This window comes from Rhamphochromis longiceps, linkage group LG8 (assembly GCF_057381845.1).
Source record: "Rhamphochromis longiceps isolate RC_006_pf linkage group LG8, R_longiceps_female_GT1.1, whole genome shotgun sequence".
Taxonomy (NCBI): domain Eukaryota; kingdom Metazoa; phylum Chordata; class Actinopteri; order Cichliformes; family Cichlidae; genus Rhamphochromis; species Rhamphochromis longiceps.
In genome coordinates, this window is record NC_140564.1 from 24,714,289 (window position 1) to 24,740,401 (window position 26,113).

General features: G+C 37.6%; 1 protein-coding gene across 1 annotated transcript; it reads right to left on the reverse strand.

Moving 5' to 3' along the window:
- Positions 1 to 1,329: 1,329 nt before the first annotated feature.
- LOC146663759 (poly(ADP-ribose) glycohydrolase) lies at positions 1,330 to 26,018 on the reverse strand. The gene is made up of 17 exons (XM_085416661.1): positions 25,497 to 26,018; positions 25,319 to 25,407; positions 24,474 to 25,222; positions 24,077 to 24,199; positions 22,551 to 22,637; positions 22,233 to 22,307; positions 18,529 to 18,621; positions 17,795 to 17,949; positions 14,856 to 14,935; positions 14,710 to 14,770; positions 14,515 to 14,590; positions 13,243 to 13,390; positions 8,850 to 8,928; positions 7,964 to 8,072; positions 5,225 to 5,330; positions 3,919 to 4,047; positions 1,330 to 2,614 (listed from the first exon to the last, which is right to left on the reverse strand). Exons 1-17 carry the CDS (start codon positions 25,607 to 25,609, stop codon positions 2,439 to 2,441), a joined length of 2,448 nt encoding a protein of 815 aa, XP_085272787.1. The 5' UTR covers positions 25,610 to 26,018; the 3' UTR covers positions 1,330 to 2,438.
- Between the last annotated feature and the right edge of the window lie 95 nt (positions 26,019 to 26,113).

The following is a 26,113-nucleotide window of genomic DNA, read 5'->3' on the forward strand; positions in this document are numbered from 1 at the left end:
TATGGTGGAACCCCTCTGGAGAGATGCCACCAAAGGCTTTTTTGAAGCCAGCAAGGTACAAAGAGAGACCCCCTGCTTCAGGCCCTGATTCTATAAAGGCAGACAGCACCAAGCTTAGAGGCACCTACATATCTCTCATTTACTTACAAGCTCCCATGAATCCATTCAGCAAACAAAACTAAATTAACATTCAACAAAAAAAAATATCATATAGTACTGTGCAAAATTCTTGAGCAGATTGTAATTTATGTTTTACTTACAAATGAGTCAGGCTTTCTTGGGACATTTGCTGCTTTTTCACTCATTTTCAGTGCAGTCTTTGTACCTGACAATTTTCAGAAGAATTTATTTTCATTTATTGAACAACTTGGCAATCATCTATACATCCTTGAAGCTGAAAAAGACACCTAACTCAAGGGATAAACCAGTGTTGTGTCTCCACACAACAGACAACTTAGCAAAGAACCAATTTTATATTGTACTGAATCCTCAGTAGAGCTTTGTTACTAGCAACGTGTCACAAAAAACACAATTTGTTGCCCTTTCTTTTGTTGACTTTATTAAAAATGCCAGTTGTAAATGAGTATTTAGCCCCAAATAGCTATTAACAGAAATATTGCAATGTTTGCAAAGGTAATTTTGAGGTTTTGAGGATCTTGTCAAACTCAATGGAATTGTAAATACTGAAAGGTACCATTAGATTTTGATCCACCATGCATCTCCAGCACACTCCCAATGCGGTTTAAGCATACCTGGACAGAAAACACTGGAACACTATCAGTCATGAATTAGTCTCCTTAAAGCCTGGTACTCAGCATTATTGAATCAGTGTGGGGTCATTTTGAAGAGAACAGAACTAAAGCCAGCCAACAAGCAAAGAAGAGCCATAAATGTGGTTCAATAAGACTGGAGAACTATTCCTGAAGACTACTTTTCTAAAAGGGTTCAGGCTGATTTTGAAAAATAAGGTGGTCCTACCAAATATTGCCTTTCAAACTCACTTTTCCTAGCAAAATAAAGAAATGACAGGGGGCTCTAGATTTTTTTTTCACAATAGTGCATATAGACCTCTGCAGACTGGCCAATCTATAAATTGAAAGATAACAACTTTTGCGTTTGAATAAATGATGGTCAAATGTGAAATAAAACATCATCTATTTCATTGAAGTACACAATTACAGCTTGAGCCCATGCTTTAGTTACCATTAAAGGATAAAACTGTATCAATGTCAGACTGCTAATGGTGTTAATCAGCTTTTATTTAACACAAATTGGCTTAAATACATAATTGTAATAAAGACCCATGGAAATCCATGAAAGCTAAACACATTGTGCCAAAGATCTACCTGCAGAAACTTCGGTCAGCCAGCTTCTTGACGCAAAAGAAGCTGCATTTTGTATAACAGGCAGACGAATCACACAGATTCCCACTACCTGACTCCCAGATCTGACTGGATGCTCTATGATCTACTCTTCACTTAATGAGGTGTCATGTGCAGTTTATATAAAAGGTGTGACCTTATTAAACTGTGAAGGAAAGGATGAAGCAATAGTTGGGGACAGATAAATGGTAAGGCTGTGTAGAAAGTCATTTTGCTATAACATCTGTGGGACAAGGAACCATCATTCATCAAGTCAGAGATGAGATTTGTGGCTCAATTTAAATTGTGCTGTTGATTTTTAATGTAACCTTTTTTAATTCTTTGAAAAACAAAATTTGCCAAGAATATTTATTTTAATTCTAGTGATGTTATATAAAAATTAAAAAGGCAAAGAAAACTGTTTTACATTGAAATGAATGGAAGACGCAAACACTTATTTTTTAATATCTTAATTGCAATCACATACAGAGAAACACCCACAACAATGTAATCTGAATGGATCCATTTTCAATGCCTGCAAATAAATAAACACAGAAGTTAAGCGATTATTGCTGAGAAATAGGCTGCTCTTTAAATCAAACCACTTTTCTGGGACCGCAAGCTTTCCAACACACAATTCTTATTACTCTTTTCCTCTAACTTGATTTCTGACAGCCAATTCAATTAGGCTGGATATGTGCTGGTGTAAAAAATAGGCAACATGACAAACTGAGAAGATGGATGGCAACCTTTGCTTCACCATTAAAATCACAATCGCGTCACACTGAAGCTCAATCTACTGCAGTATTACCAGCTACAGCCAAATGAACACATCTTGGAGTACAGTGCCAGACGCGGCCATAACTAACCACCCCCTGCCTTTTTTAAAGGGTATGCATGCTAGACCTTCATTATCATTTTTATCAGCCTGTGGATAAAACCACATCTGGTACATCCACCATCATATGAACAAAAGAAAATAGATTTTGTTAAAAAAGCAAAGGAACTGAAAATATTTTATTCATTTAATGTTCATTTTTTAAAGGCAAATCACGGTGACTCATCAGCCACCTAACCTTAATGGCAGTCAGTGGGTGCATGTTGTCTGGCTGAACCCATGTTGGAGTCATCAGGCGCCAGGGAGGAGCTGACCTGCTGGTAGATGAAGGAATAGAGGCTGACGTCAGGGCGTCGACCAAGGCAGTTCTTGCACTCTGAGCTGTAATACTGCCCCAAGAGATCATACGCCTTTCCTGTAACAAGACAAGGAGATATTGTCTAATCTTCATATTAGACTGAAATATAGGATGGAAATTTCATGGTTCATGAGATCATATTATTTTCCAAAACTCATAACAAAAAATAATTGGATTATTACAGCTGGTAAAAATAATAAAAATTTTCTAAGTAAATATGTTTCGAAAGGTGCTATTGTAATGAAATTCTCACCAGATGTCGGCAACAACCCATCCAATCCAGACATTCAAAGAAATCAAACCATAGATGTAACATAATTATGTTACATAATGAAGTGACACGAGAAAAAGTATCGAACATGCAAAAGCCTGATCGTGATGACAGCTTGTCATGCCACGGCCATTCTTTCACACAGTCTTCAACTCCTGAAGGTTTCGTGGGCCCCTTCTATGAACTCTGAGCTTTAGTGCTTTCCATAGAGCTTTATGTGCTTTCTCCAAAACCAACTGAAAGTTTCCTTGGATGTTTCCATTGTCTTTTGGTAGATGGCAACAGATTTTTAGCAAAAATATCCCCAGTTTTTCCATTCATCCTTCCTTTTTGTAGCTCTCCACAAGTCAGTCAACTCCATTGTTCCTGAACAATTCTTCTGATAATTATTTTCACTCCTCTGTCTGAAATCTTGTGGGGAGCACCTGGTCATGGCCAGTTTATGATGAAATTATCTTCTTTCCACTTCTGGATTGTGGCCCCAACAGTGTTCACTGGAAAATTCAGTAGCTTAAAAATTCTTCGGTAACCAATGTCATGAGTATGTTTTACAACAATAAGGCTGCAAAGGTCTTGATAAAGCGCACTGATTTTACCCATCATGAAATGTTTCTTGTGTGACACCATGGTAACGAGATACCTTTTTATAGGCCATCGGTTGGGAACCAAACCAGTTGATATTAATTTGCACAAAGTGGCAGGATTGCTTTCTGATTACTGATAGATGTCAGCTGGTGTCCTCTCTTCCCATGCCTTTTCGCACCTCCCTTTCTTCACGTGTTCAGTACCATTTCTGTGTCACTTCTCATTGTTACATATAATTTATGGACATCTATGGTTTGATTTCTTTGCATGTATGGACTGGATTGGTTATTACAGACATCTGGTGAGAATTTAATGTCAATAGCACCTTTAAAACTTATATTACTTATATTTACTTAGAAAATTGGTGGCGTGTTCAATACATATTATCTGTATTTACTTTATTTCTTTAATTGCATCTTTGACAATTTAAAAATGTTGAATGTAAAAGTGCAAAAAGTTTCATAAAAACAAGAAGCTGGCATGATGCCTGGGCTGTTCCCCTTACCAACACTGATATTTTTCTGAATGAGGAAAGAGTGCATGTTGTGGACATCTGTCATGAGCTGGCTGTCACCAAAGGTGAAGTAGGCTACGTCTCGGCCCGCCTCAGCAGCTGCCAGCATCTGGAGCAGAGCTGGAGGAAAAGAAGGCAGTGATGAGCCTCAATAGTGTATGTGACACAAAATATGTTTCAATGCAGTATATCAACTAAACTGGACTTTAAAAAAAATGTTATTTATAGTTCGAAAGGAAAATAACTGAGTATTCAAGTATATTAAGGATTCAAGCAAATGCTTGAAAGGAAAATATAGAAGCTAAAAACAATTTGAACATTCTTTTGAAGAGTTTTCCACACACGTTCATAGATTCAGTTGCAAAAACAAAACAAAGACAAATAAAACAGAGGTCTGAAAAGTCATCCAATAGCTTTTGTTTAAAACTGAGAAGTATCAGCTTCTGTAGCCTACAGCAAAAGGTAAGTTATCTGGGGAACTGGTCTCACCCCTACTGAGTATGCTGGATTAGTTACAAAGGGAGTCCAGGTCTGGCCCCGGTGAGCTGTGAATATTTTAAGAGACCGGAAATGTGTCTACTGATTAATGAATGTTAGTACACTGCCAAGTTAATGAGCAAAACTGAATCAACATTTTCACAGGATTTCTGAGCTGAATCTCTTCATTTCAGCTGTTTCTCTCCCCTTCTCCTTTCAACTCTTTCCTCAAAAATTATCCGGCAATTAAAAAAAAGGGGGTCTATGCGATGCTACAGACAATAAATCGAGGCAGAGAACAGCATCTGAATTACAGAGCTCTTCCCTGGAGGCACATCATTAAGCAGACAGTAGTGATAGTGCCTATAACGGACTGTACCTTGCTACAGCTAATTAATAAATGGATGGATGTATACTTTGTAAGCACAAGGTCTCCAAGTCAGATAGTAAGTGAGAAGCAGAGCTATTACTGCAAATTGTTGGCAAAAAGGAGCTCCCTTTGCTGTGACAGTGATACAAGGCACAGACAGAAAGCTGCAACAGATTGATGGACTCAAGCAGGCGATCAATTTCTCTATTAATGAAACATATTAACTTTGTCATTTGATCAATAGAAGGAAGCCAACGAACAGGCCTTAAGTAAATGAACGCATTCCCAGAAGACAAATGGAGCTCACACTGATCTGCTGGAGCTTTTCTATCTAAAATACATTCTGTTATATCGAGGAAGAGACTCCAATTAGACTGCCAAGTGCACAAAGATTACAGGAGCCCATTTCGCCACGAGATCCTCTGACGGCAGTGTTACGTCAGTGCTTACCTTTCAGACGTGTGTCACCTCCGAAAACCCCACAGCCCCAGTTTCCTGTCGCAACTGCTGAAAGGTTCTGACTTTTTTCTTCAGGGCATGCAAAGCCACAGTAAGCCTACACAAAGACAGCAGAAAATTAGAAATGCAATCATTTAATGTAATTATATTGTAAGCAACACGAAAGGACGGATTCATTTTGCCTTGTATCAATGGTTCAGGCTGCTGATGGTGGTCCTGTAATTTATGGGGGATATTTTTTGGCCCCAAATGAGCATTGCTTCAACACCACAGCCTACCTCAGTGTTTCTGGATTGCAGTGGCAGGATGTGGTTTGTGGCTTGGCTGTAGGGTTCAATACTGAGTACATGTCCATCCATTTCTGATCACAGTATACACATCTTTTGATAGCTTCTTCCAGCAGGATAACATGCCATGTAAAGAAGCTCAAATAATCTCAAACTGGTCTCTTGAACATGACCATGAGTTCACTGTTCTTCAAAATCCACAGTCACCAGATCCTAGTCCGAAAGGGCAACATTGGGATTTGATTAAATGGGATCTTAACATCACGGATGTACAGCTAAAAAATAAACAGCAACTTTGTGATACTATTGTGTCAACATGGACCAAAGTCTCTGATAAATTTTTCCACAACCTTGTTGAATCTATGCCATGGCCAACTGAGGCAGTTAAACCCAGTACAAGCATGGTACACCTAACGAAGTGGTAAAATAGTGTAATTGTCCAGCTGTGATGTAAGTGAAATGGTTTGACTACAAAAAGTAATTGAATATTTGTTTTGTAATAACAATCATGCTGCTGACAGGCCATGAAAAATAAGGTTTGGTTGACTAGGCTGAACATGTCTTTTTAACACGATGTCATTTAGCATCATTGTTCCACTTCATGGCTATTCACTCAATGTTATCGATTCGTTTGACTAAACCCATGTGTTATAACCAAAAACATATGAAATCACATGTTGGGTGGGTTGTAAGTGACATGGCAAATTATTTGCAAAAGGTTGTTACATGAGATATCTGCAGGGGACTCTTAACATTAATGATGTATACTGAAAACGAATTGTAAGTGCCCGTCCTCCAACTGACCAGTCATAAATTCTTCCTGTGAAAGGGCAGATATGACAGTTAACTGAACAATAGTCGAACTGGGATTGATCTTCATGTTGGTCCATTTTTTAAATCCTTGTCAGAGCTGTCAAACCCCTCCATGATTTCTGACAGCAGACCTGACAACATCAACATCTTGATTTTCTATTACAAATAGATATGACAACCATGGGAAGATTACACATAACAAAGGACTTTTGTTTTTGTTTTTTGTGTCTTTAACATGATGCAAATGTGCTAACGGTGATTAATTGCACTAAGGTTAATTATGCTTATTAGAATTCATGCTGGGCCTAATGGACAGTGTAATGAATATGATTATGTTTATTCTTTACAAATACAGCAATCTATCAGTACGTATTAACATGCATATGGAACGTCATAATTCATCTATTTAGCCTGAGAAAAGTAAACACAAGTCAATATCAACTCAGGTGACATTTGTGATGAGACTTTTTTTCCCCATTCGCAACCAAATGGCTTCAGACCATTAAAACAATGCAAATCAAAATTCTAAAATGAAATTACTTCAGTGGCAGTGATAGAAGTTCCCTACAGATTCACCATCATGAATACAAATTTGTAAAAAATTAACCGAGAATTTAGAAATTAAGAGTAGATTTTTTTAAAACCTAGCTGCTCTATAGTGTAGTGGTTAACAAAGTCACTTGGCAGGCTAGGCTGCTACACATATCCCTCTGCATGCAGTGTAAAAATTTGCCAAATCAAAACGTACAGTGCTGCCCTTAAAAAGGGGGGGGAAAAGTATATTTTCAGCAGCACTCACTATGTATGACAATTTTCTTTTTTTTCTATCTAAACAGGTGTGAAGCATAAGACAAATTATAGACTGGATATAAAAGATGGCTGCACCTACTATGACATAACCAACTGGTTTGTGGATTACATCTGTGAAGTTTAGTTATCTGTTGTTTAGCTATTGTTTTAACTGCATCTGGGTATTGCAGTGGCTTGGCTGTGGGGTTCTATGTGTTTCAATTCAATTGATTTCAGTTCATATAGTGTCAAATTCCAGCAACAGTAAACTCAAGAATTGGAGGGAGGGGTGGAGCAGGCACACCTGATAATTATTCTCTCTCCTCATGTAGCCGGTGCAGGGCCAGAGGAGATGACAGAGATGAAGCACAAAGTCATTAACGCTTACCGGAGTGAATCTACTACAAGGATAGAACTGGCGAGTTAACAGTCAGCACACAATAGGTATGAAGGTGCAGCCATTATTCACTATGATAATAAATGGGATGTTAATACTGGCTAATATGAGACAGCCTTACAACAAAACCAACCTGGCATGCAAAGAGACCACATCCCTTATTATACTAAATTTAGGCCTTTAAAGATGTGTGCTATGGTAAAATTCTTCATAGGAAGTTGTAAACATAATTCTTTCTGCTGCAAAGCTGTCCATGAAGTCTGTGAGGACTCACTCACTTTTGGAGCTAGCTATAAGTGACCACACCGAACTCCGAGATTTATGGTCCTAATTTCAACAATTTTGGGCAAATACTTTACTCAACTCATCGTAACATACAGAGCGAAGAAAAACAACTGCAAAAAATAACACAAAATAAGGAGTGAAACAAAAGTAAAAGACAACCTTGTTAAGTTCTCGGTTGAGTCGATCTGGTTGAAATTGTTCAAGAAAGTTCCTGAACTGCAGCGCATCGATGGCCACAATCGTAGTGCATCTTCTCTGCCAGCCATCACTGAAAATGAAATAAAAATTCAATCAAAGAAATGGTTTTGAAATGTTTTAGTGGAACAAAATGCTGCCCTGAGTCAGAAAAGACAAGGCAATCCATCCATTGTGAGATTTAAAGTTAAAGGAAAACGTATGTGTACTAAATATGGTAACCTTTCTAAATGGGATCTCAGAGTGGGGCCAGCTGGCCAGTGGAAACCTTGGTTGAGTTTGTGTGTGGCTTGCATGCATTTCAAGGAAAGAATCTACCACTGCATGTTTCCTTCAGTAACTCCTTTAATAATTGCAGCTTAAATTCCATAGCTACCACATCACTATTTAATGAGAAATATATAAATTTTTCTTTCAGATTCACAAAATTCTGTCTGGACTCTGAAAGTAATTAGTAATTGTGAATTTCTATGTATGTAGATGGCAACAGATTTGCAATATCTGCTGATTTATCAGAGTGAATGGCCATATTATCACAAACAGATTGCTTGTAACTGGCAACTTGGTCTCAGCCTGATAAAAAACTGATTCCATCTCATTTGGGTTTTATGGCTGTGTTGACATAGCAACTATTTCAGAAGCAACAATTTCACAGGTTCATTGCACACGCTGGCAGTAATTTTGGTCATGCTACAGTTTGACTAGTGTGACTATTTTACAAGATATTTCTAGACCAAGGTGGTGAAAAAGACAAGCTAATCAATGTAAGGAGATCTAACAAAGTTACAACAGTTTTTATTTATTATTTTAAAATGTTAAAGGTCTTAAACCAAGTAAAATTACCAGATACCTTGGAGTTGTGTCCAAACGGCTGCCACCCCACTGGTAGGTCTGTGCATATCCTGTGTATTTACTGTACTGCTGCGTTCCTAATAACAAACAGGAACTTCAGGCACACTTAAGCAGGCAACATATAAATCTCAATTTTATTTACACATACTTAGAATTAAAGATTATTTATCTTTCTCTTCATGATTCAAAACTAATATGTGGGTTAGTTTATTGTGTTAACATACAGAATAACAAATCTTTGATAGGTAAAAGCAATGACATTTAAAAACTCTGTTAGGGCTCCCACCTAAATGCTATCAGTAGTTGAAACCCCATGTTACTATACTTTAGTGTAACACAAACAACTGGCTCCTAAACCCAGCTCAATGCTTAAAACCACAAGGAAAATTAATATTGTTAAAACAAGTCATGCACACAGAAAAAGAAAACAAATTATTACTAATTTTTTGCACTAAATACTTTTTAGGGGGTTAAAAGTGATCGAAGAGCATCCGATTGCTGAAAAACATAAGGTCAAGTTGTTACCCCTCTTGAAATGATGCAAGCAGCAATGACTGACCACCAGCACACAGCGAAGCACTCAACACCCGTAAAGAGGGAGCAGAGGGGGGTAGACAACAGGACAGTCAATATAATTGGGCCACAGATTAACTTCCCATTCATTAACACTCATTAGTACCTAGCTGTTGAGAGCACTTGCAGAGATGCTTCATGCTGCAAGGTGAATAAACCAAGCGATTAGTAGAGAAGCCTTGGTCAGCAGCTATTATTAGTAACACATGGGGGAATCTCTAGGGTGCACTCCACTTGACAGACACATCATTAATAATTAACCAGCCTCTATTTTTTTAAATAAGCAAAATGAGTAAGACAATGACATACCTCGTGTAGTTTAACAGCGCTAGAAAATAAACCTTCTACATGACTTATGTGCCCATATGAAGTTTTTTGAGCTTCAGTGCCATTGGCACATTTGAAATTAGAGATGCATACTTTGGGTCAAAAGGTCTGCAAAAGACTGAGGTACATGCAAAGGTACTTTTCAGTCACGCTATTGATGGCAAACACATGTCAACTTGCACCCAGCACTATAACTGAATAAAAAAAACCATAAAGCTACTACTTAATAAATACTTTCGTGATGTTGATATCTAATCTAAAGATGGGATATTACAGCTGTTGTACTAGATGGTTTTGTGTGCATACACTATGCATACACCTGACCTTTACTGGTTTTCCAAATAAGATTTCTTTTCTCAAACATTTTTGCATTTGAATGGCACATTCTTCAGGAGCAAAACAGATTACGCTTTTGCTTTTTATTCAACCCATTTGCCATTTAAAAATTTATTCTAGTAAGAATTGAAGAGGATCGATCTTGGCTAGAAGAAGATGTGTCTGTTCCTTAGAAATTATTTATAAATGAACAGGTCGTATTAAAAAACAGCGGGTGTAATTCACTGAAGGTCGTCCCATTCATGTGTAAATGCATCAAAACAAATTGTCTCACATTCTTGTGGAAGACCAGACACTAGAAAGTCAGCAGTGTATCTCATTTTAACAAGTTTTACTTCTGCATTTGAACGAAAGAGGATAGCACATGGGTAAAATATAGCTTTAATTATGTTCAAATTGTAGATGCTGTAAAAAAAAAATAAAAAATACTGTGAAAAAATAAAAATGAAAAATCCCTATGACTGTCTCCTGCATGCACCGAGCATGAACCACATTTTCTGGTCAGCACCACCATTCATATGGTTCATATGAGTTCTCCTTGATACTATTTATACTTGTGACCGCCCCACTGGCAGCCAGATATCTAGCAATCAAGGAAAATTCAATTAGGATAAGGCACTTTTGCAAATTTCAGTGCAGGAGTACGATCCATTAGCTTCAGTACTGTATGCCAAAATGTATCACAAGGGAACATGATTTACCACATGACCACATTGCAGCAAAGGCTTGGACTTTTACCGTGGAGGACAAGAGATACAGCCCGGGTTTAATAAAGATGATGGAATGGAAGAGTCCATTAGTAGAGCAGGTCTGAGTCAGGTCTTCCAGCTATAATTAATTCTGGGCCCAAGTAATAAAGTTAAGTGGCATAAGCAGAGACGCGGGAAAGGCGGCCAGCAAGAAGTCTCAAGGTGACTCTATGAGAGCGAGAAACTCTTATGCTGCAGTATGACTGGTGCCTCTAGGACCTCACTTCCTGTTCTTACCCAATGCACGTGCTATGTAAGGAGGACGTTTAATTTAAGATGTTTCTATTTAAACATGATATAATGTAATCCATGATGTTTGTTGTCCCTTAAGGGTATCGAAATGAGTTGTGGATTAACCAAAACATTGCAATCAATGCAAAACAACAAGCTGAAATAGGCAAAAACATAGTAGATATTTGGAGTACTTCATAGTGATTTTACTCAGCATGATTTCAAAAATGTGTAATATGTGGCCTGTGCAGACACCTGGATTAATTACAGCAGCTTATATGTTCTATCAGTTATACAAAATAAAATAACTCAAATAAATGGTGCATAAATAAGTCCGGTGGGGCCAAAGAGAGATAGATCTGGTTAATTTTAATTTTTTTTAATACACATATACATCAATGGTACACAGTCAAGTCCATAAGTATTTAGACAAGGACAAATTGTTTTGTTTTTGTCAAATCAAAAATTCAAGCTGTGAATAAAGTGCAGACTTTTAGCTTTAATTCTAATAGTTTAACAAAAGAATTGCATTAACTGCAAAGGAATTATTTACATTACATACCTCTGACATCTGCCAGAGGCTCAAAAGTACCGTAATTCCCGGACTACAGAGCGCACCTGATTAAAAGCCACATGCTCTAATTTTAGAAAGAAAATCAATTTTGTACTTGTACAGGCCGCACCGGATTTTAAGCCGTATGCGTTTCACTCGTAATATGAGATATTTACACAGAAATACTACATGTGAGGATTTTTAACGTTTAATTCAATCCGTAAGGTAACATAAACATGGTAACATAAACGTTATGGTAACATACAAAAATACATACTGCAAATGCTTTTTTTCCCTCGAACAGCGCCTGTAACACGGCTACCTTTAAGTATACGTACGTATCGGTAACACACAAATTACGTTGCTTATGGTTTTTTTACGGAACAGTGCACAAACAACATTACAACGTCTCTTAACAACCGCTAAAAATATATACTGTATATATACTACTTATCAATTTTATTGGTCTACTGTTACCAGGCAAAATGTTTTTGGCCGCATGAAAAAAAAATGCATTAGCCGCACGTCAGTATAAGCCACAGTGTTCACAGTGTGGGGAAAAAGTAGCGGCTTATGACCTGAAAACTACGGTAAATGGACTAAACTAACAGAATTTTAAATACTGTCTTTAATACTTGGATGAAAATAATTTTCTGTCAATGACTACCTGAAGTTAGAGCGCATGAACATCACCACATGCTGTTTCCTCCTTGAGATGGTCTGCCAAATCTTTGCCCTAACGTACTTAAGTTGATGATTGTTTCTGAGTTTCTCTGTATTCACTTTAAAGCTTTTAATAACTGAGTAGCACACTCTATTGAGCGGAGATTAGATGACTTGGCCACTGAAGAATATCAAATTTCTTTGCCCTGAAAACTGCTTTGGTTGCTTTAGCAGTATGCTTTGGGTCACTTGCACAGTGAAACCAATTAATCTATTTCTGTTTACTTCTATCAGAAGGCACATCAACCATACTCACTAGTGTGACTTGGTTCCACTAGCGGCCTTTACTGTCACATTATATTTGAGAATTTGAGTATGGTTTGTTTATTTTGTTTGTTTTTTTTGTTAGTTTGTATCTTGGTTGGTTGTCTAAAGTCTTCATCGAACACAATCAAGCCACAAAGCAGACAGGTGCCATCAGCCTCCTGCTGGGGCTCCCTAAGGGATGCTCTTGTTACTGGGTCTACTGGCCTGTTCCAGCCTTGTTTGTGGCAAACACTCCTTTCTGAAGTATTACTCAACAGAAAGCCCCAACAGCGCAATCAGAACAGCATAGTCTGTCTCCAGAATTTACCGTGTGTACCCAATCAAAAGAAAACAGGTGACAAGGACAGATACAGAAAACAGGACAATTGCCACAAACATCCTTTAGCCCCATGCTGAGTCAGAAAGCTGTAAACTGAAGCTGTGCAATGTGTTCTCCATGCTGGGTTTGACTAGAAATCAATGCAATTTCTCTACTGTCAAATTCGAAAAAGCAAAGTAGAAGAAAAGTAGAAGAATGAGACTATGGCGTTATTGATTTGATCGGAATCATATGATTAAATTGTGAATCATTGAATAGGATTCCTTTAGTAACAACTACTGTTTAACAAGGTTAAAGAGTGTTTGTCACTTACCTGTGATAATCAGACATTCATTATGATCCAGTGCTTCAGTGAAGAGACGAGAAACAATTAGCTCGGGGTTAATAAGGAAACGTATTTCCTCTTGAACCAGACCAGACCCGGTGACACCTCCTCCCACAAACTGATTAGCAAAATCCACCTGCAAATCAAGACAGATGGTTGATGATGAAGGAAAGATTATGAAACATTATTAATACTCTTGCAGCATCTATTGTTTTGTCACATGTGAAAATGTTAGAAAATAAAAAGAAAATATCTAACTGCTAACATTCTGTCTGACGTTAAAATGGACAGCTTTGGAAACAGGAAGAAAGCACCTCATGAAATGGTCTTTGCCCTTTTTATTCAGTTTGTGACAGAATCCCTGACAAGCTGATTGGAAAGGTGCCCTAAGGTGCTGGCATTACTCAGAGATCTGTCCTCCATGCCAAAATAAACTCTTCCCAGGAGAGGCATTTAGGTATGAGGCTGCCAGTAGCAAATTTCAAATGAAGAGAGCAGTCCTACAGGTGAAAATAAACATATTTCTCCAGTCACAAATACTGCTATTTCAGTCTGTTTGTGATTCAGAACAAACGTTCATCTCATTGATTCAGCTCAGAGAGACGTGAATTGATTGTTTTAGTCAGAAAGCACCCATGTGGAACATATAATCTTACAATTTCATCTCTGACAGTTGCTCATTGGCCTGTAGACAGACCAGACCAAACCCCTCACAACCCCAGGAAGAAGCTGCAAAGGGATGAGCAGCAGTTTGAGAGCAGATCTCCCTAAACTGGTCACTCATCTCTGGGACAGCGAGCCAGCCTCCAAAGTCTGCTTTGACAGGCTGTCAACACCTCACCACAGCCCCCACCCCAACAAAGCATGGAGCATCCATCAATCCAAGTTGCAGTGTGCCCCGGAGCTTTTCATGTGTGCACATCAACTGTCAGTTTGTGGCAACTGGAGGCAAACAAAAGGTGAAAGCCAGAGCAGGCCATCCTGACAGTATACAGGAAGTATCGTCGACCCAGAGAGCACAAGAGGCTCAGAGGCCTCGACCCCAGTCCCAGCGCAAACTCCCTCCGACACATCAAATGCTCCCTCAAAGGCCTTTTCAGCAGTAGTAAGCATTCTGGGTGGAAGCCTCTAGAATGAGGCGGCTCAGTAAAGGGAAAGAGGATGGGAACCAAGCACACTCCAACAAACAGCTCGTTTGGGCAAAGATTCAATGGGTTCAAGTCTCTCCAACTCGTGCATTCCTCGCATACTCTCTCTTACCTGAAGCATTCCATACCCATCATCTTCAATGGTTCCTTCACAGGTGATGTGGAGCTTCGTGAGTGGAGTCTGTGAGCTGAAACAGTTTCCAGTTTTTAATCAACATCAAGAACATGTGAACATGTATCCATGCTAGTTTCCAAACAGCCCAATGAATACATCATATAATATTATTTTGACATCATATTATTATACCTTTTCCAATTTGGTGGCTTATTCAGACTTTTTCGGGTGAATGTTACAAGACCTGTAGGCACTGCAAAAAACAAGGGAAATGTTTTATCTGGCAAGACAATTATGTGGCAGTAAATTTTTAACATGAAGAAAATGTGACCACTCACTTTTCTCAGTAACACTGTTAAAATAGCACATAAGGGTTTTCAGCTTTTCAGTCTTCTTTGCAGAGGACCCCTCAAAAAGCCTGCAGATGAGAACAAATCGTGGATTTAATTACATAACTGTTGATATTGTACATCCGGTTTTTTAAACAAAAATTAAAAGCTTACTTCTTAAGAAAGTTGGTTTAACACAGCATCCCAACCAAATGCCCAACCCTCACAATCAAAATGCCACAGCTAGGACCAAGAAAAATTGAGACACAGGATGTCCACTTTAGCCATGTGAGTTCAGTCATGCTTTAACGTTTGATATGAATTAGTTCACCTCTCACTCAGTTCCCTTTTCAGTCAGTAGCCGGTTATGTAGGAGCTCCTTCGCTGTTACGACAACGGAGTTGCCCCAGGCTTGCCATCACAGAGCAATACTCATGTGCCACTTCACAGCACTCACTCAAAAAGGGAGAGAGAGAGGGAAACAGGCCTCCCTCTTTGGGGATACATTAAGAAGCCCCGTGTCCCTTTTAAGCAACAGAGTCCTCAGGAGGCAAAAAGGCAATCCCCCTGGAATATAGCACAGATACACACAAAGCTGCTAACAGCGAGGCGCAGTGGATGGGTTTGAATACACTTTGAGCATTAAGCCCACCATCTCCCACTCAAGCACACTCTAAAAAACCCTGCAGCTCACCCCACATGCCACAATATAAAGAGAGAAATTCCAAGTGAAGGAAATGAAATAATGACAAAAGCTCAGTGCACTGAGAGCCCTTTAGGGGATGGGAAACTCATTCATTGAAGTCAGTTCCAGCACTCATTTCTCTTTGTCAGCGTGGACTCGAGAAACAATCATGCCTCATGTAGTCCCCGGGGAAAATGTCTTAGACATAAGGTAGCTACTACATAAGGCAGCCTTTTAGTAACAGATCGCCATACAGTCTTTAGGGAATACGGTATTAATATATAATTATATAACATAAATTTACCTCCAACTGATGTACAGAAGGTATGATGCAACTCAGTAAAAGGGTGTATATAGCTACATTTAGTGTAACTGCTGGGTTTCTAATAAACTTAGCTGCACTCTGTGGTAAAATAATAGATACAGTTTCAGGAAGAACATGTTGAATGGCAGAGTCAATGCTGGAAAAAAACCCTCAAAGATAATAGTGTTTATAGTCACTTTTATCTCAATGCAAATAAGAAGACTGCTTTGAGATAAAAATAAATAAATAAATTCGCAGATAATGAGTGTTTGTTTTTCCTTTAGTAACCCTCTGGGTATTCCTGTGAAATAAAAATGTATTAAGGATTTTGAATAATGAAATAAACTTAATTTTCTGTCTCATACCACATAGGATATTTAGGACACTTTTGCGCAGGAAGAAAAGGGGACGATGCTGCAGTTTCTTTGAAATTACAGCACAACCACAACATAAATGAAATTCAGATGCCAGTGAACTCCTTTACTGCCTTTTGCAAAATAGCCAACGGCCTTCTCTATTGTCACAAGCAGCCATCTGAGTCAATGTTAATCTAATTTCCTCTTCCATTTAGGTAATTACAATGTGATGCCAACAGAGATGACTCTGCAGTGAACTGCAGACTCATTTACATTACACCGCCCACACAATCTCCACAGTGAAAGTTTGCAGAATTAAGAAAACACCCTAATGTTTGTCGCATGCAGTGTTTTTGAATGGAATGCACTTGTTTTTACATTCTCATACTGGAGAAACGTTCAAGTGCAAGAGAAAGCAAACAGTAGCATCGTTCAAATTCGATGAATAAATGTAAATTTATGTTCAACGGAAAGCACCAGCACCAGTTCGTTCAGAGAAACACTCCCTTCAGGGTTGGCTCTAGCACATTTCTGTTCAACCTGTCATTTAGGTCATAGTTTGTCACTTAATCTTTGCAAGATTATTATAGTTAACTGAAACTAAAGCAAAAACTAAAAGCGGGTGTGTAAAAATTTACATAACAAAAATAAAAATAGAAACTAGACCTAATTAGAATTAATTGAATAACTTTAATGATTTTCCTAACTTAGAAAACTTAAAAAAATGCAGGGAACATCCATATTTCTAGTATTTGTTAGTTTGGTAAAATTGTATTAACAAAGTGCCTGTTGAGGCACTGATGGGCGTGTTTATTGAGACTCTGTAAGTTGTGTTTTTATTCTCATAGCTGTACCAATTTCCTAAATCTTTCCTCTGACAAATCACCTTCAAATAATAATAATCAAAAAGACAAAAAATTAACAATGAAACCAATGAAAACTAAAATTGAATATTTTCAAACAGCAAAAACTAAACTGAAACAAGAAAATCTACTCTGGACTCTAACTGAACTAGACTGCATTAAAAACAAAAAAGAAAAAGGAAATGAAAGTTAAAATCAAAATGCAAAGAAAATGCAAAACTATGTAATATCTCTAAATTCTTGAATTGAGCTCACATACATTTTACTGATGAATTCCCATGATGCTTTTACATCTATCTCTGAAGCAAATTTTCATGAACAAACATTTCCTGAGACATCTGTGTTCACTCAGTAGAAAAAATCCATGTGAAAATGCGCCATTATCTATCTTCTTCTATGTATGAAAAAAGTTCAATGATAGGCTTGATGGATGATTTGCATTTACCAGGAGCTTGCTGCGTGGCTCAATTAGCCAACACTGATACTCCTATGTTCAAAATGTTTTACTACAGGATTCCCTTTTTGCACATCCTGGGCCCTGGTTTCCCTCAAGCCATGCTTCATACTTTCCAAGTGAAGACCTACATTGATAATCCTGACAAAGACCAGCATTATGTCATGTGACAATAAGGAAAGCATGCATAGTGAATGAAGTTAGTTGTCCCGAATACATACTTTACCGAACAACATCATATTACGTTTAGCACCATGAGTCAAAGAGTAGTACATCCCCAGATTACCTGAAAAAGTTAATGTCTGGGTAGTTGGAGTACTCGGTCTTTCTAGAGTTCCGTCGGGGGAAGGTGCAGAAGAAGGCGTTGGCGAGCAGACATGCCACCTGCTCCTGAGACATGGTGATGGAGTGGTTCATGCCTGCCTTGAGGAGGGGTATTGGCTAGAAGAGGAAAATAGGTACAACCGAGGAAGGTCAAAATAATTTGTTCTGTCAATTTATTGAATTAGACGCTGAAAAAAATCCTAATAATCTTGCACCATTATGTGCTTCCTAAATCAACCTTTAATTTAAATCAAAGTCCATACACCCTCATGTCTGGGAGATTTACAGTTATGATTTTATAAATAAATTTGTATAAGCAAGGAAGAACAATGCGGAGTTTGCTACATGAATAATGTTCCCTTACAAATCTGTTTGGCTAATGTGCCTACTTGTGAGGGACCGTTTGAGTTTTTAAATGAATCACAGTAGAAATAAAATCAATGCAGTGAAGTAATATTTAACAAGATGATAGGCTGCTTGGTCAAATTAGGGCATGAATTTTTTTCCTACTGCAAAAACACACTAACTACACGATGTAAGATCCAGATGATCAAAACATCTCATCTTATGTGTTTTGAACTCATAATTTTTACTATGATTTTACAGGATTATATGACTTTTCTGATCAATGTGCTGCAATGATCTATAATGTTAAAGACCAGTATGTCGGTCTCCATTGGTTAGCAACGGATTTACCTTGGTACAGAGCTCAGATGCTCTCAGCGCTAATTGCACCATGTCTGGCAGCAGGGACTCAAACAGATGTTCAGCAGCATCAGGCTCCAGGACCTTGGAGAGAACCAGAGATCTGTTTATATTTGTTGCTTTGCCACAAATATCAGCTGTGACATTATTAGCTGTTTCGGCTGATTAGTTTGAGACAGACAGAGAAAATCACGAGCTATGATCCATATCAAAATTTTTAGGGTGAAACAAATACTGTTGAAATATCTGCACTATAGAAAATCAAAGGGCATTCCAATCCACAATATGCAGATGTAAAACATCTATGGGAGCTCAATGACTGTTACAGCTAACTGTTCTCTTCTTATACTGATAATTAAAAAGAGAATGTGAAAGATGTGGTGACATATTATAAAAATACATCAAGTCTAAGTGGGACAGTTCATCTATGTTAATAATAATATCACCCCATAGTAGCATATCCTCCATGACTACACCACATTTATGAATCGTATAGATAACAGACATTATATATTCTTTTTTTTTTACATCCATATTGGCTACAAAATGTCAGAATGATCAATAACAGAGCAATTTCATCAAGGTTACACTTGCATGCCAACTGATTAAACAGTCTTCTTGGAAGAGATGCAAATGACCAAGTGTCTGAAATAGAAAGGACAGTGTGTTCCCAGCACATGAAGCCTTTACTGTTGATTTAGCCTTGGACATTTATATTATGGCAAAAGAAGCCTGACTAAACAGTGTTGTAAGTAATGACCTAGCTGACATCGTAAACTGCTCCTACAGGCATTATAAATTAAGGCAGCTGACGGAGGAGACAGTAGAAATAGCTGAGGCAGTATAAGCTGAACTCTTTAAATCAGAAGAAGACGTGCATCAAATCAGCTATACTAACTCTCTGTATGACCTCATACTGCTCTGTACATCGCACCGAAATGACAAAGCAATCAACCAAGACGTGGGGGTGTAAGCAGCAAGAAACCAGAGGTTTTCCCAACAGGTCTACAAATTAAAGCAATCTGCTTAACCAAGTCCACGGACATGAGACCATGTAAAAGTAAAACACACATGCTCCTAACTGTAAATACAGCACTGACTGGGCGGATGAAAGAGAACAAAACTGATGCTTTCTGTCAACAGCTGTTCACTTATTCATAAGGAATCCGTCCTCAGATGAATATTCAATGAAACTGCCTGGCCCGTCACTCCATGCTATTCAATCCCTCCTTTTCTCTGACACTCAAATCATACAATGTGGCAAGGAGCACGGGAGACGTCAGGAGGTGAAAAGCTGCGTGCATTATTCTACGCTGTTCGCTTTTCCACACAATTGGAAGTAAAGCAAACGCTTTTATTTTTAATTAAATGTCAACAAATACTAAACTCTACTTGCTCTCTTGGATCATTTACACACATGAAGACTATTGGCTTATTCCAGGGTTAATTCTGGGTTCAACTGGGAGAATTACCCTTTAGTAGAAATTAGTTCCACTGAAACTATAAAAAGCAGAAGACTGACAGTTATTTAAATTTATTGTGTCATTTGTGCATTTAAAAAACAAGCAATCTTATTTTTTCTGTTTATTATAGAATTATCATTCAATAAAATATTGTATCTAAAAGAGCTTATAGGATTAATATAAGAAACTGTGTTTCCATTAGTAGAATAACTGGAATAGCTGTCTTTTAATTCTTTACTTTTTATTCACTTGGCATCTCCTGAATTTGTAATAATAAGTAATAATAAGTCTACTGTGGCTAACTTTACTGTGTTTAAGGGGCAATTCTGTATGCGAGTTTGTGATGCTGATGGAGCTAAAGCTGAGCTCTAACAAGCAGTGATTTCGTTATCGGGAGGTGGAGCTCGGCTCTGGTGGCCTCAGCCCTTTAATAATAATGATATAAAAATCACAGATTTGTAACACATGAAAGTTCTGAGTAAATTCTATATGGCACAAAAGTAAAAGAGTTAAGTACGGTGCCCATCAGTGACACTTACGTCACTAGTTATCAGCTGGTATCAAACATAACCCTCAATTATACCAATTTTTGTTTTTACAATTTAGCAGTCAAATGTGCACACAAGCAGATGTTTGATGTCTCTATCTACACTTTACAAGGGGCCTCATCTAAAATGTGACTTTATATGAAATGTTCATTGGTAGTTGGTATTTTTTTGTATGATATAAGACAACTTTGTCATTCAAATTGACAAATGACACAATCCAAAGCCAGCTGAAACAATAATACTTAGCCTATGGCTAAAGCTTCTCAGCCTTAACATGTTGAAAATTTGCTAACAGAATTCCCTTTATAACATAAATTATATCATACATACACCATACAATTTATTTAACATCATAAGGCTGGAATAAATCAGTTTCCGAGAATGTAAACTCAACCACTTTCATTTCTGACAAGTTACTAAATGTGACCTTTTGACTAAAGACCAAATATTTTCTCGACTCCCATTTTGCCTGTAAAGGGCTGCAGGATTCTGTCCCGCTGTTAAATCCATTATTGCTCAGCAAAATAACAGAAACCCATTTGGTATAATGACATTGATGAAAAAAGGTTTACGTGTCCTTTTTCATGCGGCATAAGAGATATCGGTGAAACATATAGCTGATGCCATGTAGTACATGGTGATGTAGCAATACTTCACCGTGAAAAAAAAAGAGTATTTCTTACTCTTACGGGCTCAGTGCTACTTATATTAAACATAAAAACACAGCTATCGCTTCAAGTGGAATATTCGCATCCCCTTCATGAGGCAGATTGTAGTACAGTCCTCTGTGATTCTCTACACAGAATGACACAGAGCACATTAAGACAGATGATGGATGGGCTCCAAACAAGGCCGGAGAAGACGCTGACAACTCTGAGCAAAGACCTGTGAACCAACAGTGCTCTGGAAATTATGATGCAACTCAGGCTCATCTTTGTTTGTGCTTTTACTTAGCTTGGGACAGTACCAAAAAAATCATGTAAACAACATCTTAAAACCTGTGAAATTCTCTATAATTATGAGCAATGTTTTCACTCTCATGTCTGTAATGCTGGAAAAGGAAAGTCTGAAAAAGGGCAAAACAAATCAAATGTTTTCAAGGGGAATCTATCAAAACTTGATTTCCTTACATTAGTAAGAGAACTTTAGAATAATTTAGAATTACCTTATATTCTCCGTTAAAACAATTATCTTAAGTTTTTATAAGGTACAATTGTATCATTTTAATATCCTTTTAATGAAGTCCAGGTGTGGATGGCAAGGATTTAACCAGACAAATCTCTCTTAGTATCAATAACCTCAAACAAGTTGTGTCTGTAATGTCTTCATAGTATTTGCAATTATGGAGCTGCAAATTTGGTTATTAGTCTTATCTACTGATACTGATTCATACTGCTTTTTAATAGTGTTTTTATAGCAGAATAATTAACAGATGAACACGGTGCTTTCTGCTGGCAATTAAGCATCGTGATTGGACAGTTAATACTTAGCTACTTAATACTTTATTATACTACAGCTAATCTTTTGACATCTTTAAGATGTGCTTGTGTGTGATTACAGACCTCTGTGTCAGTATTAATTCGATGACAGCTCCAAACAAAAGATGCTTAATTCACTATATTTTCAACGCGATTAAAAAATCAACAATTATTAATCATCACACTCTGATAGCTATGCTGTTTACCTTTGTGCAATACAAATGAAGCGCTGCGAAGTCCCATTTCTTGGCATGTGATGCACTGTACTTCAACATTGCATTCTGTAATATCACAAAAATAAACATATAAGATTGATAATCAAAATTAATCTTAAACATCACTTCAAGTCACAATTACTCCATATGTATGCATCCCTGCATTTTTAAAGTGTCAGCTTACTTAAATTCTGTGACAGTATTTTGGTTTCTGGGTTAATCATGCCATCTTATGGTAGAGTCTGGTAACAACAACTGAGACATACTAGAGGAGACATACTGTCTTGCCAATGAAGGGACAAAACGTACCTTCAGCTCATGAGGATTTGTAAATGTCTTGTTTAAAGTTTCCTTGATCAGCTCCCACCGACTTTTATTCTGCAGTTCTTGTGTTTCCTGTGGAAGTATACATTTCAGGTCTGAGATTTTTTATGTATAAACAATAATACTGTGTTGTTTTGTTGTACTTCATAACTTCAGAGATGTGAGGAATCTTTACAGCTATTGTTGAAGGAATAACCCCAGCCTGGATGAATAAGCACCATACGCTTTGCTATTTTTTGACATCTTGCCAGCTATAATGTTACAAACTTAGAACTGTTCTAACTATTGCAACTAACAAGCAGGAGTTAAAGTGAGCTGGCAGGATCCAGAGCAGCATTAATGAGTTAGTGAACCACATTTTAGAGTCCATTGAATTCACAAAAATATCAAAGGAGTTGATTTTTTTTCTGTGTTGCAGCCTGGTGCTGCTTACCTCTGATATCAGCGAGAAATTAACGCCACCCCATGGTCCCATCTGCACACTGCACACATTGTTTTTTTTTACTTCTCATTCCTGTCATGTGTTCATGTCATTAAAGCAAGTAAAGTTGCAGTTTTTGGACTTAGCAATTCATGAGCAACCATAAACAGAGTTTAAGATGCTTCATTTTTAAATGCAGCTCAACAAATATCAGCAAACATACAAACTCCCTCTGTGCAGTTTGTAACACAACCTGCATCAATTGCTCTATTTCCCTAGAAGAAGAAAAATCTTAAAGTGTGACAGCTTTACTCTCTGAAATCAAGAAAGAGGCATGAAAGAGAAGACAGGAGAGAAAGATAATACTGAGGTCAAAGGTAAGGCCTAAGCACGTGACATTTGATGAACAGTAAATTTAAAGGTTATGCATTAAATTTTAATTAATGCAAGATTTTTTTTTAAATCACAAAGTACATGGAATGTTCCTGACGTTGTTTATTATTAATAAAAGTTTTTGATTTAATATAAAGAAATCTTTAAAAACTAACTGAATTATGATACCTTTATGTTATCAAAAGTTATTACAGACAGTAAACAAAGGCTAAACTGGGTAGAGTTTACAGTGATGGCCTATGTAGCACTGGTGCAGAGAAGCTTCTAGCATCCACTGTCACTGTTATGTTAGGACACTATACGAGTAAGACGTGACACTCAAAACACTATGTGATTAGTTATTTGAGCATGAAGCATCACTGCCTCATCAGGTAGGACATTGCACCATGCACATTTGTCCTAAATATTCTCTTTTCCACATACTATTAATTTACTATGACTGTTTTTTACATACATCTTGTTTTTTTTTACATTCATTCATCATCCATAGTTTTGCCATCTAATTATGGTTCTCTTTAGATGCTTTAAATAATTAAATAGTTGCCTTCAGTAATGTGTATCATGTGACTGCACTGATTACATAACCCACAACTTAAACAACTTAAGTAGAACTTGCGAATTTATGCCCTCAACCTGTAACTTCATGTGCATTTCTTAATTCACATCGAAAATAAGTTTTAAACACTTGAGCCTTTACCTCATCTTCTATAGGAAATAAGTTCCTGCTGGAACAAGGCATCTTGACATGTACATCATCCCAGGCATCCTGAAATCTAGTGGGATATGGAACAGGAACTTTATCCTTTTGAAGAAGATCTGTCTGTTAATGGGAATCAAAATAAATGACATTAGTATGGACATTCCACGTACACAAACCAAACAGTCTCATGATTAATAATACAAGTATGTCTACTCTATATATTCAGGATAAACACTGAGATGAAATCACAACAAAATCTCTTAAAATCACATGTGAATTTCAAATTCAATTAATATTGAATTCTTGAATTTTTAGGTTTAACATTAACTTCTTGAATTGTTAGGTATATTACTATATCTGTGCTGTCATCTGAATAGAAGAGAACTGATCAAACCCTAATCATCACGGTGTGATGGCCAGGAACATTCTTCAGTGGAGGAAGTGGTTTGCCACATTCTGGCATCCTCTTTAGCTCATTTATTGGTGTCCCGAGCCAACTGACTTCAGAAGGGTTAGGTTTATTTTCTGTATCTTGTTTCTCTGGAGACTTTTCTGACCTGCGTCGTTTCCCAGGAAAACCTGGTGATGACACCCCCGAAAAGAAGTCTGTAATTTTAGAATTGAGTTTGACTGAACCATCGGAGGTTGCTGGGCATGTGTCCATTTTTGTTGTTTCTAAATCATCATCACTTTGAAGCAATGTTGGTGTAAGATCACTCCCTGCAGAATCTTTGGCAGCTGGTGATACAGGAGGATCTTGATCTAAGTCTGCTGGAGTTAATGGCTGGGTTTCTTCATCTGTGTCAGTGACAAAAAGTATTTCAGCTTCTTTGGACTCTAAAGACTGAGCTGAGGTGCTTTGAAAACCATCATCATCCATCATTTCTTCATCATTTTGGGTTTGGCACACATCTCCTGTACTCGAGGTTTCCATTGGCTTGATCAACCATCTTTCAAGAGTATTTCTGAACTTTTGTTGCTGTGTTGGACCAATTCTTTGAAGGCGACCTTTCATTTTGACACCTCTTAAGTCACCTGCTCCACTTGTTTTTGGCCTTATTACCACCTTTCTCTCGGTTTTATTTTCCATTCTTTCTTGATCTGAAGTCGCAGCACCGACGCTCTGACTACTCGAAAGTGAGCCTGACAAATAAAACACAGAATTTTTATTTTACAAAGGGGGGATACTGCAATGTAGTAATATGCTCTGCAGGGGGGGAAATATTTTTAGACAAATACCTCCACGAGAAGATGAAGAAGACAATGGAGCACTTGTTCCCACCTTTAGTCGTTTTGCTAAAGGTTCTAAGTCTGTCAGTGCAGTCATTCTACAAAAGAATAGAACAACACATAAAACATGTCCGTGCCGTGCGGGTTCAATTTAAACTTGAAGACTGCACCGTACATGTGCACTTACAGGACAACTTGAGCTGACGCCAAAGATAAGATGCTGTTTTTTGCACAGACTTGATTCTTATACAGTCCCTTTTTCAGTAGATGAACAAATCCTAAAAAATGGTGCGCAGCCATACATAACGCAATCTCTTTTTAGAAAGTAGATGCCAGTGCTTTAGTTATGAACGTAATTACTAAATTAGCCCATTAACTTACTAGTTATCACACTAAAAATTTAATGCATGGCAATAAAGGGAAACATATGTTTGCATTTCACATTCAGCAGATAGTTGATAAGCTATCTACAAACGACTCACGCAGTCGTATCTTTTTGGTTAGCCTACGTGCTAACTATTTTTGAGCCAACAATGATCCAAAAAACTTGAGCAGCTGCTGTGTTAATCGATAGCGTTTTACTTAGAAAGAGACTCGAAGGACAGCATAGAAACTTTTCCAGCCTTTTGTTATTGTTAAACCGTAGACCCGTACTTTTTTACTTCACTGAAGCGATGCTACAGTTTATTAGCTTACTTTAAAAACAACAAACACTTCCGTGAGAGTGACGTAAGATGTCTACGAGAAAAACGCGATAACTCAAACGTACATCACTTGAAAGCGCCCTTCGAAGGCCGGAAGTCT